Source organism: Conger conger, chromosome 5, assembly GCF_963514075.1.
Source record: "Conger conger chromosome 5, fConCon1.1, whole genome shotgun sequence".
NCBI classification, from domain to species: Eukaryota; Metazoa; Chordata; class Actinopteri; order Anguilliformes; family Congridae; genus Conger; species Conger conger.
The window spans coordinates 33498427-33514048 of record NC_083764.1 but is presented as its reverse complement, the minus strand read 5'-3'; the positions used below and the strand labels follow the sequence as shown (position 1 = coordinate 33514048).

The following is a 15622-nucleotide window of genomic DNA, read 5'->3' as shown; positions in this document are numbered from 1 at the left end:
CAGAACCATTGTCGAGGACCCGGCCCTAGGCCCCCCTGATGAGAGATTGACAGGGATGGGTTAGGAATGCATTGTTAACCCCTCGCACACGCCATTGAGGTGGTAGCAAGAACGCCCGTAAGAGGAAAAATATGTGGTTCAGAGATAATGAGCAGCCATACTTGTCAGTAGAGGAGTCTGAAGTCGGGGGACTTAGATTTAGGGTTTTAAGGAGCAAGGTTAAAGTTCTGACTGAGGCCATGCATAGAATGAGTTCCAACATAACCTTGGAGGAGATTCAACATGCTGAGCGAGCAGTCAGGGAATACCCCAACCCTACAGGGGAGGAGCACAATGCCTGGCTAAAGCAAAAAGATAAGGAAAACGGAAGGGATGTCAATACCGAAAGAAGATTAAGAGGCTTCAAGGGCCTTCCTGATTATAGCACAAATAATTTATCGGATAGATTCAAAGGACTAACAGTGGAGGAGTTAAATGATGAATTACACTCAGCTATTAGCTGGATTTCTTTTGTAGATCCCTTAAGGCGCCACAAAAAGGGGCACCTGAAGAGTGTATTGAGATGGTGGCAGGCACTAACTTCTGGCTTGCATGAGGTCATGGTGTGGAGGAAGTCAAGGAGAGACTATGAAATTGAAACAGACACCAGTGATGAATAGATTCCTTAAAAAAATACAAAAAAGCTAGTGTTTTTCCACTCGTATATTGAGATGGTGGAAATCCCCAACCGGAGGGGCACGAGATAAAGTATTGGGGAAATTTCTTTTGAGGTATGAGAAAATGACAGTGGGACAAACAGAAGTGATGAATATGGTCATTAAAAAGTTGCATAAGAGATAAATGTCTTCCCACTCGATATATTGGGGACATTTCTTATCAAAAAAGGTACACTCTTATACGGAAAAAGGATATATAAGGAATAAGCTTTTAGACCTTAGGATAGCATCTTAGAATTTTGCTTCAGAAGATATCTATGGGCTGTTGAAGAGAGAGCAATGCAGGACAGCTGTAGTCAAGCTGGAGTGGCGCGCTCCCTCTGCGCGCCACTCCAGGATATGGATATGGAGAGAGGAGTGACGTACGCAGTGCGGACTCAGCCCAAGAGTTGTGGCAGCGGGACTGATGTCGAAGAGGTGTTCATGCGCATCCTTCATCATACAGAAAAGCTGGTGAAAGAGTTAAAGGGCTTTTACGACATGCTTGGAGCCGTGAACTGCACCTGGAGGCCAACAGACGGGATGCGGGGTTCCTCCACGCCACAGAACACCTTCCTGCTGGACCCACGCAAGAACCTGAAGCCTCCCCCCCTAACCTCAGTGTCAGTGAGGAGAGGCATATGCTGCGGCTGCACTGCAAAACCCCCGAAGTGTTCGAAGACATACCAGTGCACATCCCATACAACAGACAGGAGAAGTACGAAGTGCAAAGTCACGTCTTTCGAAAGTCTGGGTCCTGATCCTGCCCCAGATTCCCAAACCAATGCAGCTGTTCAAAGAGCTCATCAACAGCAAGGAGGAGGGATCAAATCCCACAGGAAACGAGATGGCTATATTTAGGGCATGGGTGGTAATTATAATCTATATTACTTGTAAAAGTAGGAAAAGTAGTACATAGAAGCTCAACATTATAAGTTTCCTTTCATTTTTATGTCTTTTATTTTTTAGTAAGATACTATATACGATATAAATAAGTAGTAGACTTTAGGGGTGTTCGTACCCATTGTATTAATGGAAGTTCAGTAGCTTTTATCTCCGTGAAGGGGGAGCCATAAGATAAGGTAAAGGCCAAAGAGGATGATGGGTATTTGAGGGGTGTACCTTGAATTTTAACATCATGGTGGAAAGGTAAATTAGAAAGAGCTAAAGGGGTATATGTAACTTGCATGTGATCAGCAAACTGAAAGATGATATATATCCTGTAATCTGTATAACTCTATTCTTTTGATTGATTATAATAAAGTATGTCTTACTATAATCATATGTGATAAAGATTCTTTTAGAGGAATACATTGAATACAGGACATCGTATACCAGATTTGCATCACACCCTTCACTTCGAGACTGGGCCAGTAGAACTTACCAGGGCTCCAGAACGTTCGGAGTACTTGAGTTCGTCCCCGAGACACCTCATGGTGAGGTACTGCTCGTGAGAACGTGAGGTCTGAGCTCGGCAAGGGGTCCGTGGCTCACGACACCATTTCTGTGTTGATTTTAAGGTATGCTTTGGGTCATTTTTTTGGTCAAGTTAAAACATTTGGTCTCATCTGACCACAGCACCTTTGGTCATCTGACAATGTTCAATCATACTTTAAATGACCAAATGAGACCAAAATTGAATGTTTAGGTGAAAACAATAAAACATTTGTTACTGGAGAAATACTTGGACTGCACTGTATATCCCTATAAAATGAATAGCAAATAATAAACTAATACACTTTCAAAATGTTTCACATCAAATGGTTTGCCATTCAACCAGTTACCAACCCTCCAAACGAGCATACTGTAGACACACATAATCTTCTACCTTCATAGCTTTACAGAGCTCTTTCCACTCTGTGCAAAGATGGCTGAGTTTGTGCTGGTTGGCAGGGCTTGGCAGAACCAGAGCCTGCAAAGCAATGAGGTGTGCCTCATGCTCCTCTACATCCTTCAGAATTACCTGTAAAGACAAATCTCTCATCAGACTATAGCTGCTACACATCTGTCAGTTTCATATGATGTCACACTAATCAATTTATGATGATAAAGCATCAAAACAAATATGAATCGGAAAATGGTGTTAAAACAAACAAACAAGTACTTCTAAGAACATATAAAGTGGTACTAAAAGTCATTGGTCAACTGATTTTGGTATGAGGACAGAAGTAAATGCTGTTATTTCCTTTGCAATACCAGACTCTTAGTCATCACTGATGCAAAATGGTGAACAATAAACTACAACCAGAAACACATTCCACTAATAAAAAAACTCAGAATGCTGCAGTTACTACAGTTCTAATAATTGGGGAATAGACAATTCTGAGACAATATCACTGATTGAATATGATTAATTATTCACTTCAGCACCAGTCCCTCCATCTAAACCTGCTACTCCCTCCCGATTCTCACTGACTCATTGTCGTGCGCTGTGATGACCGCCAGCAAATTCAACTTCAAAGAGACAAGAGTGTCAGTTTGTGTACTTGCTTCTATCTATCCTGATATATTGTATTTGGCCAGTGCATTTCATGTCAATCAGTATAATGACAGGGAAAACAATCACTGTTAAAATAATTTTTTTATTTTGCTCCACTAAAATGGGAGGGGACTATATTGATCACCCAATATGGATGTAAATACACTCAAAATAAAGCTGACAAGTCTGCACTTTAACCTCATATTAATTAAAACGCAATATGCGGGAATACAGAGCCAAAACAACAAAAATGGTATCACTGTCCCAATACTAACTTGCATTTAATTGAATATATAAAATATAACTGCCCACCATCAATTCTCCAGAAAATGCCCTTTTGGTCGGGATGTCAGGTTTAAGTTCAACTGTGGTGATACACTTTTCTCTGAGCCGCAGCCATTTCAGGACAGACTCGTATCTTTCCCCAAAGTCCTTGGATCTTGAAAGTAAATCCTACATGTGACACAAACAGACATACAGTATTTTACATAGAGAACAGACAGATAACTTACTCAATCACTCTGAGTTGTTTAAGTCAAAGAAGCAGGTTGGTTTAATTGTTTGACCAGCTTTCCCCTGTGGGACTTAAAATGGGTTTCCAGGGGTGAAGTGTTTTCAGAGCAAGAATTTTGCATCTAAAAGTAAGAGGCAATTTTGAACTTTTCTAAAGCATGCTTTATTTCCAACATGCCCATGTCTGCAATTTGGCACCACATATCTTGTATCACTCTTTCAACATAGCTTGCCCACAGTGTCAGTACACAGCATACAACTTTTAAACTAGTGTGATTAATTGACAGATATATTGATAGATACACCACTACACTCAGTGAGCACTTCATTAGGTATTTGACTTATTTTTTAGACTCAAGTCATCTGCTGCTGTAGCCTATCCACAGATGCATTTTGCATTTTGTTTGATGCATCATGTATTAAGAGATGCTCTGCTGCATAACACTGTTGTAATGTGTGGTTATTTGCATTACCGTCACCTTTCTGTTAGCTTTGACCAGTCTGGCTATTCTCCTCAGACCGCTCACATTAGCAAGGTGTTACTGCCCACAGAAATGCTGTTGACTGGAAGTTTTTTTTTTCTCTGCAAATTCAAGAAACTGTTGTGCATGAAAAACCACCCTGCCTGGCACCAACAATCATTCCACAGTCAAAGTCACTTAGATCACATTTTTCATCATTTTGATGGTGATGCTGATGGAACATTAGCTGACTCCTGGCCTGTATCTGCATGATTTTATGGATTGCACTGCTGCCACAAAATTGGCCGATTTAGATAGTCACATGGATAAGTAGGTGTACATTTGTTTCTAATAAAGTGCTAAGTGAGTGGATATTGCTATGATCTCATTCAAATAGGCCTACTATATGCTGTTCTGGATAAAAGTGTAGAAGCCAATATATAGGCTACAGTATGCAGGTATATGGGCCAATACATAATTATTAATATTTGTCCAAAAGTAATTGACCAATTAAACGAAGTCATCAAGGCTAACTACTGTGCATTCACAGTCACTCAATGATTGTTTCACCCACAAATCAATTTGATTCTCACCATGGGAATAAATGTTAGAATGTAGTTTGTAATATATACATATATTTATCTTGTACCTGTTTGTTACGTCCCCGTGTTTTGGGATGTATAATGCTGTTGCTTTTTGGCTGTTTTGGGCTGGGTACTGCTGTGTTTTTATGTTTCCCTATACAGGTGGAGGGGAGCATGCATTCTGTTGCTGAGTGATGCAGCATCTCGTCACGTTGGAGACCAGATGCAGCCATTGCTAAGAATGCCGGCGGTCGTCGCGGAGCAACACTAAGAAGAATGCAACTATATAGGAGCTGCACGCTGTCAAGAGCGAGACTACATCAATTCACATGCAGCTGGAATTCACGCCGCTTTGACCTCCACTACCAACAAGTTGTCTGTGACTTTAAGATCTTTAAGAGACCGAACTTTGGAGAAGTTTCACCCCGAACAACTTAGATGGTGAGACTTCCAAATCACGGACCTTTAATTATCAAAGGACATTATTAGTATAGTACTCTACTTAGCATTGTAATTATTAAACATTCTCTTACTTCTTTATAACGCTGCATACTGGTTACTTCTTTCTGAAGGGTTTGTGATAGTGAATGTTATGCCGTAATCAACTCTCTTTGTTATTGAAACATCGGTGAGTACCAGGTTGTAACACTGTTGACTTTATCAAAATAACAGTATTCTATGTATGCTAAAATATTATAACATATCTTAAAAGTTCAATAATCATTACAATGACTGTCCCATTTGTGGAGCAAAAAAAATGCCTCTGTCGGCATCTGGGAGTTATTTTTGCGCTAACTTTTTTTTGCTAATTTATTAGTGATATCTATAACACACACGGTGCAGCGTAGCTATATCAATATTAGTCGTTGGTGAGTCCGTTGCCATTGCAGTAGACCTGCAGAATGGCATTGAGATTGGTTCTGAAGTGAGATATTGAGGGTAAAATTTTGCTTTTTTTTCTATAATTAATGGAGGCTTTGATTCATTACTTAAAAAGTTAAATAATTACATTAAAAAGATGTACTGCATCATGCAGCACCACCAGTTTTTGTACACCAGAGGGAACACTTGGCTTCAGAGAGCTTGTTCAGTATGTGATGCACCTGTAGATGGCTCCTCCTCTGAAGCAGCTGGTCATGCTTCTTTTGCCTCTCCCGCACTGCGGTGCTCAGCTGTGCCCCAAGGCTTTTGGCCCTCTGCAGACCGAACATTTTGGCCAGGAGGTACCCCTTGGCCTGCAGTTGCTCCAAATGCTCCTGCAGCTGCTTGCTGTCCTTTAGCAACTTCTACCCAGGGACCGTGAACACAGAGTGCAGTTGTAAAAAAGGGTGAGATAAAAAGTTATAATTTATTTTACAAACCCACAAACATCATGGCTAGCCTTTTCCATCTCCTTTTCAAACTGATAGACACTTAAATGGCAGAGACAAATAGCACCTGTGTTCCATTTTAAACACCAACACCTGGCTTTCAAGTAAATCAACCAACCAATTAAATTCTATTACTCTGGTGGCTGGTGAAGTGCCACTCCTTCACAGCAGTATCAACCAAAACCGAGGTCTGATTAATACAGTTTGAGGTCATTTTGAGCCGATATGGGAGAATTGGGCATTTTAGGTGGTATATAGTTTCTCAGAGGGTAAGTGATATTTATTTTCTGGAGAGGGTGAGGGTGTTGGTTTACCTCCATGCTCTGCACCAGACTGGTTATGCAGGAGGACTCAGTCACTTCATTAGATGCTTCCAGAATCTGGGTAACCAGCAGAGACCACTTACTGAAGCCCCGCAGTGGGTCCAACAGAAGCTGCCTCAGAGCAGTTTCCCTCCCTGTCAAGAGCCTGAATGCACGACTTCTCAACCTACGACATGCAGGCAAGATCATGCTTATCTTTCAGATGTACTCATACCCCTTTTTCAGCAATATTCTGAGACAGTAAACCCTTATTTTATCTGAGACAGTAATGCCTCAGCTTTGCATTAGGACAGACAGAATAAACTTGATAAATGATGGAATAGTTCTGAGAGAAGCTCACCCCTGGTACTGTTTCATCACGGCTAGCACTTGGCCAAAGAGGGGCATGGGGCCCTTCGACACACGGAACAGCTCAGTGAGCTTGACTTTCAGCTGCTCCACATGTGGCTCCTCTGCTTTCACAGCCCTGTGGACATCCTGGAATCACATACATGCACAGAAAGGTGACAGACAGAAGTCTTACACATATAATACATTATACATAGTAAGTCTTACACTACTGTAATTCAGACTCACTCAAACACATACAAACACGCACAAACAGTTAAAAGCACACAAATGCATGCACAAATCTACATGGACACCCAAGGAAACATGCAGAGAAAGATAAAGGATAACAGAGAAGAAAAGCACTCAGATAACAAAATGCTTGATCATATGAAAGTAAACCATATCAACCACTTAATTGTAGTCCCAGATAATCCAGCAATTACTGGCTTTGAGATAATAATGTATTTTTATCCAACAATGCAGCTTCTGGAACCCTATTGTTTTTGTTCTGTTTTTTATTATTATTAGGGGTCGAAGCAGCACAGCTGCGGTGATGAGGAGAGCTGTCACTACTTCGCTACACTGCTGAACTTTACATCACAATACATACCCTTAAACTTAAAAAACTTTTATTTTAGGTCACACAGTGTTGTTCATTCACATTGTGCGACTTTATTCACATAAGATCCTTATCATGTAGGCCTACTCACTAGTTTCTAATCTGAAGTTGTCACAGTCAGTGGCCTACTAACCAAAGGTAAGCATTACCATCGGCTGTAATATAAGATGATAGTCAATAACAGAATAGAGGCCGGTTGCATGAACACAGATTAAGTTTAATCCTGGACTAAATGCAGTTTTGTATGGATAATCTCCAATTAAATTTAGTATAGGACTAGGCTTAATGTGTATCTGCGACTCAACAGTAATTATAACTTCATTTGTAAACAAATTTACAAAGTGTTGAAATTTGAATCACGTTGCAGTATTTGTTTATTAAAATACTCTTACTTTTTCATTGTAAAATGAAAGGTGCCTGTTAAGCATTTAAATTTACAAAAAAATCGAATGAGGCTAGATATTGTTTATGCAAGAAATCGGGAGCTATGATTTTTGGGAGTAAATCTACATCATGCTGTAGAAAAACCTTGAATCCTAAGGAATGCCATTGCACTATTGCATAGTAAAATTATAAATAATTTCAAAACCGCATGAAACTCCAGTACATGCCAAACTCTGGTTCTACAGTAGTTTTTAATGTTAACGTCAATTACAAACAAGTCTTAAAAATACAGTTCATATTTGTATGACACTGGAATACCAAACAATGTCCACACAACTAGTACATAACGTCACCTAACAAGACATTCAAAATCACTCGCTGTTCTGCTTGCATATCGATCTTAAAGACCATACTGAAAGGTTTTTAAAATAGTGCAAACCTAGGCTCCAGATCAAAATCCCATTACATGGCTGTTTCACTGAAAATGCAGCTGCTTGTGTGAATGCTGACAATGAAAATGTACGGGCTTTTCAAGCTAACCTGAAGAAGTTTTCAGGTGTTTTAACATTACTACTGTACCTTACACTCGTGGTTCTCTACTTTGCATAGCTTTTCAAGATCAACCATTTGAGATGCAAGCCAATGTCTCTGCAACTTGGCAGTCAACAAAATAAGAAAATATGCACTTCTGTTATGCTGATTAAACAGTGACACGAACATTATACTGATATACTAGTCTGAAACGCATCATTTGGCCAACACCACAGTTTAGCCAAGTTACGTTAATGCAACAGTGAAAAGATGTGGTGGTTTTGAGCAAGGTATATGCATCAATGTATAATGGGCCAAAGTTCTCACATGTGACAACTTGCCCCAAACTGACGTGTGCTACTGTAATTAGGGCTATATCACAAGGTCAATTTAGCATAGGACTGCAGCAATAGTATGAAAAGACACGTTATTCTCTCCTCTACTCAGTACAAACATTAATTTGAGTTCATTACATAACATGAAGCATGAAGGTGAAAAATAAGAAAACTGTCCTCACCTCAGATTAGTGACTAATCACGTGACCATGACATGACCTCAGAACATGACCTCAGTCACACAAAATGGATATTAAATGTTTTATCTAGTGCCTCATGTTTTGGAGAAATTAACACCTTCCCCATGTGACAACTTACCCCAGTCTCCCCTACACAAGACAAGCTTTTAGCTGAGTCTCACTATCAAATTGATGCTTGTACCCAAGGCCAGGTAATTTATATGCGTCAGAACTGTGAATCTGTTTGGTTAGTCAGATATACAGTAGACAACAACTGCCACATGCCACTGTGTTCTGCTGATGTTCTTTTCAGAGATTGTTGAAGGAGAGGGGAAAGCTTGCATTCCTCTGTCATTCGTCATAGAGATTATTGACAGGGAACTGGAGGTAAAGGGGCAGGGTTCGGCAGTTGTTCATCATGGGGATTGTTGATAGTCACAGAGGTTCGCAGCCGACAATAACGTGGGTACCAGAAATTGCACTTAAAGGGCAATGCACCTCCGAGATCCAGCCCCGCTGCTCCTTTGGCTATATTTGGTTTTTAGATTTACATTTTAAAAAGTACATTCACAATGACTTGATTCTGTTTTTATTTGTAGAAAAATCCAATGTGACAACTTATCCTGCATAGTGTGACACACATAATAGTTTGACACACATAATAGTGTAAAAGTGCACACCCTCTACCTGACTGTCTCTGTACTGAAATGAAGATGTGAAGATATGTGCCTGAGACTTCATTCATTCATTTGGTATGACATTTATTCCATTGTGATGTATTGCGTCAAATAAATGTAAGAGAGTGATAAAGATAAGATATTCCCCTACAGAAGTATCTTATCGGTTCTATTTCAATCAAATTTCTCCAAACCCATTGGATGGTCCGGTGCATCAGTTCTTCATCCCGCTGCAAGGCAATGATCCCAAACAGACACCAGTGGTCTCTTCCTTCTTAATGATGTTCAAAACTGTTTGTTTCGGTAAGCCTATTGTTGGGCATATGTCTTTGGCTGTTTTTATGTGTCTAACCCTTTTTTTGTCCTTTTATCTCAGCCTCATAATGGCTTCCTTGACCATCATTGGAATAACTCTGGTCCTCATGTTGAAAAATGCAATAACAGACTCTAAAGGCAATCAAAAGCCAAGATTAGATACTGAAAGTTTTCTTATACCTGCACAAAGGAAAGTATTGAATACACCTAATCAGAAAGAGCTGAGAAGCAAACCATCCAATTACTTTCGGTCCCCTAAAATGGAGGGACTTGTATAAAAAGGGATGTACTTCCTACATGAAATGTAAATAGCCTCAAATTAGAGGTGAGTCTGCACTGTAATCTCATTGTTTCATTTCAAACCCAATGTGCTGGAGTACAGAGCCAAAAGAACATACATTTTACCACTGTTTCAATACTTAGGGATATTCAACACATCATGCTGCCACAGATGAAACACTGAGTACACATGCTTTAAATACCTTGGGAAAGTTGTAGGTGAAAAATAAAATGCAGAAAACTCATGGTTACAAGGAGGGGAGTGAAGGGAAGTGAGGGTAGAGAACTGTGTGCTTATGGTCTGAAAGGGGGTGTGGGTGGAGACAGACAGTGTTCTTATTATTATATGAAGTGGAGGCGCACCGTGTACTTTCTCCACAGCACTTCAGTCTCATCTTCTGTCCCTTCTCTGCCGGAAGGCTCTAATTCCTGGTCCAGCTGATCGAGGAGCAGGAGGAGACGGGAAGCATCAGCCCGCAGCCCCTCACAGAGGGACGAATGCTCCACCTGAGCACACTGGGCGGCGCACTGCCTATCCTCCTCCAGCCGGAGGTGCTGTCTCAGGCCCTCCCAGGCCCATCGCAACTCTTTCGCCTCCTGGGAAACCTTATCTGCCCCCTGTGGAGATGTGTTGGCTTTCACAGACTCCGCTGCCCCCTCCAAGTGCTGCAGGGTTGCCTCTTCTCTGTCCACAGTCTCACACAGCTCCTGAGAGACATAACATAGCCTTTTACGCCTGGCTCATTTCAAACGCCATGATTGCACTTCTATGGAGATTTATCTGTATATGTTGTGTACCTGCAGAGTACTGACTGGGTTTTCAGGTGTGTCCTTTGCTTGCTGTGGGCAGAGTGTGCTTTCAGGTAAGTCTTCTGTGTCACAGGAGCAGGTCAGTACAACAGAAACTGAGTCGATCCATGCCCAGAACTGGTGTATGGAAGCATCAAACACACGATGCTCCTCTGCAATCTTCTGCAGTAATGACACTCTTTCCTACAACAATAAAAGTTATATGAAGTTAGTTATTAGCACATATGCCACAGATGGGGACTCGAGTCAGCGACTCGGACTCGAGTCGCACTTGAGTCGCACATACACGGACTCCAGACTCGACTCGGCTCGTTCAAAAATGAATTAAGACTAGACTTGGACTCGTCAATAAGGACTTGTGAACAATAAGAGTCTGCCAAATTGCATTGTGAAAATGACGAAGTGAATAATGTCACAGCCAATGATTATTTTCCAATTATTTATATCAAATATATTCCTTAGTTAAAACACACCAAAGGTTGTTTTACGTGCCACACCATGCGCCTTTTAGTTGCAACTTTAGCAACACCCTATGCTGTATTTCTTACATAGCTTGCTAAGATTACAGTTCCGTATGTTGTTCCGCCTTTGAGTTTAAATAATTCAGCAAAATGACTGCAACTTGCAAAATGTGGAGAATTAAAATAAAAGATGCAGGAGCAACCCCTTCAAATTTAAACAGGCATTTGAAAACTCATATGGAAAGCTAAGTCAGTTTACCAGCACGGGAGTTGACCCCACTGCCGTTTACTGTTGCATTAATGTAACTTGGCTAAACTGTTTTGTGTTGGCCAAATGACGCGTTTCAGACTCAACATAATGTTCATGTCACTGTTTAATCAGCACATATTTTCTTATTTTGTTGACTGCCAAGTTGCAGTGACGTTGGCTTACATTTCAAATGGTTGATCTTGAAAAGCTATGCAAGCTAGAGTTAAAACAAACTTCTTCAGGTTGGCGTGAAAAGCCCCGTACATTTTCATTGTCAACATTCACACAAGCAGCTGCGATTTTAGTGAAACGGCCATGTAATGGGATTTTGATCTGGAGCCGGATAAAAAAAAAAAACCTTTCAGTATGTTCTTTAAGATCGATATGCAAGCAAGACAGCAAGTGATTTTGAATGTCTTGTTAGGTGACGTTATGTACTAGTTGCATGGACATTGTTTGGTATTGCAATGTCATACAAATATGAACTGTATTTTCGAGACAGCTTGTTTGTAATTGATGTTAACATTAAAAGCTTCCGTAGAACCCGAGTTTGGCATGTACTGAAGTTTCATGTGGTTTTGAAATGATTTAGAATTTTACTATGCAATAGTGTAATGGCATTCCTTAGGATTCAAGGTTTTTCTACAGCATGATGTAGATTTACTCTCCAAAAATCATAGCTCCCGATTTCTTGCATAAACAATATCTAGCCTCATTAGATTCTTTTGTAAATGTAAATGCTGAACAGGTACCTTCATTTTACAATGAAAAAGTAAGAGTATATTAATAAACCAATACTGCAACGTGATTCAAATTTCAAAATTTAATAAATTCTGCATTTATTCCAGGATTAAGCTTAATCTGGGTTCATGTAACCAGCCTCTATTCTGTTATTGACCATCATCTTATATTACAGCCCATGGTAATGCTTACATTATGTCAGATGAGTCGCACAGAGTTCTTAAAAAATTGAATGGCGATTTATTTTATCTTATTTATTGATGTATCAATTACCTACCACACCAGACCTGAAGTTTTGGCAAGCCTTTCTCCAGCCATCTTGAGAAAGGCTTTGCCAAAACATTGGCTCAGGCGTGGTAGTTCATTGATACATTAATAAATAAATGAAATAACCATCTTTTTGTGTGCCCCTGATACGACTGCTTATTCAGTTGTCACACACTTGATGTCATATACAAAATATGCCTTCTACACTTCTGGTTTCTATATATTCAATTAGCATAGGAATCAAATTTCTATAGCCATACTGTTGTTTAGGCTGCACCATTCTGGAGACTTGAGACTTGACTCAGACTCTAGCTCAGAGACTTGAGACTTGACTTGGACTCTAGCTCTAACTCTTGCATTTGATGACTTGTGAACATCTCTGACATATGCTGAAACCAACCAATCTTAATGATAATTAAAAATGCATCCCCATGGCTGAGAACAAAGTCAGAGTCAACCTTAAACATTAGCACCCCAAAATGATCTGCATTAGAATATGTTCAAATAAGAGCAAACATCAGATAAACACAACAGAGAAGAGTTATTGTACATGCATCCTGTGGACCTACACAGCCTGGTGAGCTTTGTTATGGTTAACAACACTGCATTCAGCCAGCCACAGATAAAAACACAACATGGAAATATAGCTGCAAGCAGCAATGAACGGGCCCAAGCACCATGGGCGCAACCGAAAATTCCGCGACGTCCACCACCAAATTTCATGTCTTGTGACTTCATAACGAATTCCCCATCCTAATTTGGAGCTCTGCGTGAGAAAGACGAGCTTTGGCTCATATCATGTCGCGTGACTCCAGAACGAATTCTCGGCATTCTTTGGCTTTCTCAGCTCAATAGCCACAAGTGCAATTTTCTGAAAAGACCCTTGTACCATTTTTGAAAGCCTGCATGAACCGCTTTCTCAATACACTGCCCCCTCGTGTAACATTGCGGCATTACATTCTTACACGGTAGTTTGTTGATTTGCATTTATTTTCCGGTATAATACGTTTTATCAATAATAGTATTATTAGCCATACTTTATTCATTATAATTACTCTATCGAAGTCATTTTAATAATTAATTGAATGTTACTTTTAAATTCTAATTTCATTGTAATTTCAATTTCTGGTATTTAGGATTAATCTGATGAGCATCACAGTTCCTATTTTACGGTCTGAATATCCGCCATATGTTCGGTCATTTTGCTGTTGTTGCATTGCAGTACCGCTAGTGCAACTCGAGTCCCTGTGTGATGCTATAGCTACCTTGTACTATAGTTAGAGAATATTCAAAGAGCGTTTTAAATTCCTTATCCTTCATCACAACTTGTATGTTGGATTGTGATATTGGGAAACAATTCATTGCCAACTGTTAGGAGCTCAAGGCCCTTGTCAAATTGTTAACTGAAAGAGTACCCTCTTAAGTTACTGATTTTAGCTTTTAGCTTTATTTGCCTTGAGATATGGAACCCATATCTATTGATGAGTACCTTTCCTTTTTAGCCCAAGGTTTAGCACCTGGCTACATAGCTTTCCTGAATCAGATGAACCTCACTGATTGTAGGAAAGAAATGTTCTCCTTAATCAACGAGAAAGGTCACTCCCCCACCCAGTCAAAAGACCCAATTCTAAGTTGTCTGGTCTTGAATTTTTAGTCTTGCTCTTCAGAGCAACAAAAACTTAGAATCAGAGATGGCATACCTCAAAGGACAACACAACAGTGTTTTACTTGAGCTTCAAACTGTTGGCAAGAAAGCAGTACAATACTTGCGTGATCTGCATTCAGCCGAATCAGATCTTTGTTCCTACAGAGAGGAATTATTTCAGTTGAAGAGTGGATGCCACAAACTACCACATCCACTCTCTTCTGTAAGCCTGCTTTCTCAGGCTTGCCCAACTCCAGCATCTCCTGCTTCCTCCTTACACCACAAGGCGGGGGGAGGGGGGTCACAAATTGATTCGGGTTTGTCAGATCCCGGTTCCACAGCTTGCTCTGATGGAGACTCGTCAGTCTCCTCAGATTGCAGTGCTGTTGACCACCCATGCAATGGTTTGCCCACCTCTTCCCTGGAGAGGGAAAGGGGGGACTCCATCCCAATGGTGGTCCATCTCCGCAAGGGAGAAACAGTCAGGCAAGTACAGGACTGCACCTTCCATGCCCACCCCTCTCGTGAGGAGGTCAGGGAACCCTCCCGTGGACACGGTAGAGGAGATCTAGCGTTATTAATTGGGCACACAAAAAGCAACGCTAATCCCGCTAGCTTTCCCTTTATAACTGAGAGGATAGGTGACAGCTCTGTACAGTACACTGACAGCGACAATTCATCTTCTGCCAACCATTGTGAGAATGACTGTTTTGTAGCTCCGCCCCCTAAACCAAACCGAGGACGTCGAGCTCCGCATGAAACGCATTCATATTCAAATGTGATTTCAGTCTCGCCTTCTCCAAACAGGCAGACTAGTGCAACTTCACAGGGTCTTCGCTTTGAGGAGCTAGAGGCCATGGCGAAGTATGTCCACACATTTGACCCCAAGGACTCTGAATTTAACATTCAGAGTTACTTGAGAGAAGTTGACTACTGTCTCTCGGATCTGCCCAGGGCAACCGATCGAGAAAAGGTACGACTTGTATGGAAAACCACTACCAGAGAGATCCATACATTTATGGAACAACTTCCACCACAGGTTCGTTCCAGCTATCCCAAGGTTTGTAAAGCATTGGTAGCTGAGTACCTGCCACGGTTTGATCAGGCCACAGCCATGATCAAATCCGTGGAGGTTAAACATAGCCGTACAGAACGACCAAAATACTTTTATCAACGACTTAAACATGCATTTTTCCAGGGCAGAAACGGACCAGGCTTAGATGAAGATCAAGCCTTCAAATCCCTTTTTGTGCACAACCTGCACCCCTGCGTCCAAACTCATGTTTCACTGTTCTCAAGGGGCCAACACTCAGCCCTTGAATTAAGAAATGAAGCCCAAATGGTCTGGGACACTTTAAGGATTGTGCCCAGGAA

At 40.8% G+C, this 15622-nt stretch overlaps 1 protein-coding gene across 1 annotated transcript in view; it reads right to left on the bottom strand.

Annotated features, from left to right (window-relative positions):
• Nucleotides 1-15622, bottom strand: part of LOC133129468 (nesprin-3-like) — a 529943-nt gene that overhangs the window by 15917 nt on the left and 498404 nt on the right. The window contains exons 5-12 of the mRNA XM_061243585.1: nt 10873-11067; nt 10438-10782; nt 6766-6902; nt 6417-6591; nt 5836-6018; nt 3487-3627; nt 2524-2658; nt 2080-2199 (exon numbers count right to left, since the gene is read on the bottom strand). Coding sequence (XP_061099569.1) covers nt 2080-2199; nt 2524-2658; nt 3487-3627; nt 5836-6018; nt 6417-6591; nt 6766-6902; nt 10438-10782; nt 10873-11067 — 1431 coding nt within the window. The remainder of the gene's footprint in view (nt 1-2079; nt 2200-2523; nt 2659-3486; nt 3628-5835; nt 6019-6416; nt 6592-6765; nt 6903-10437; nt 10783-10872; nt 11068-15622) is intronic.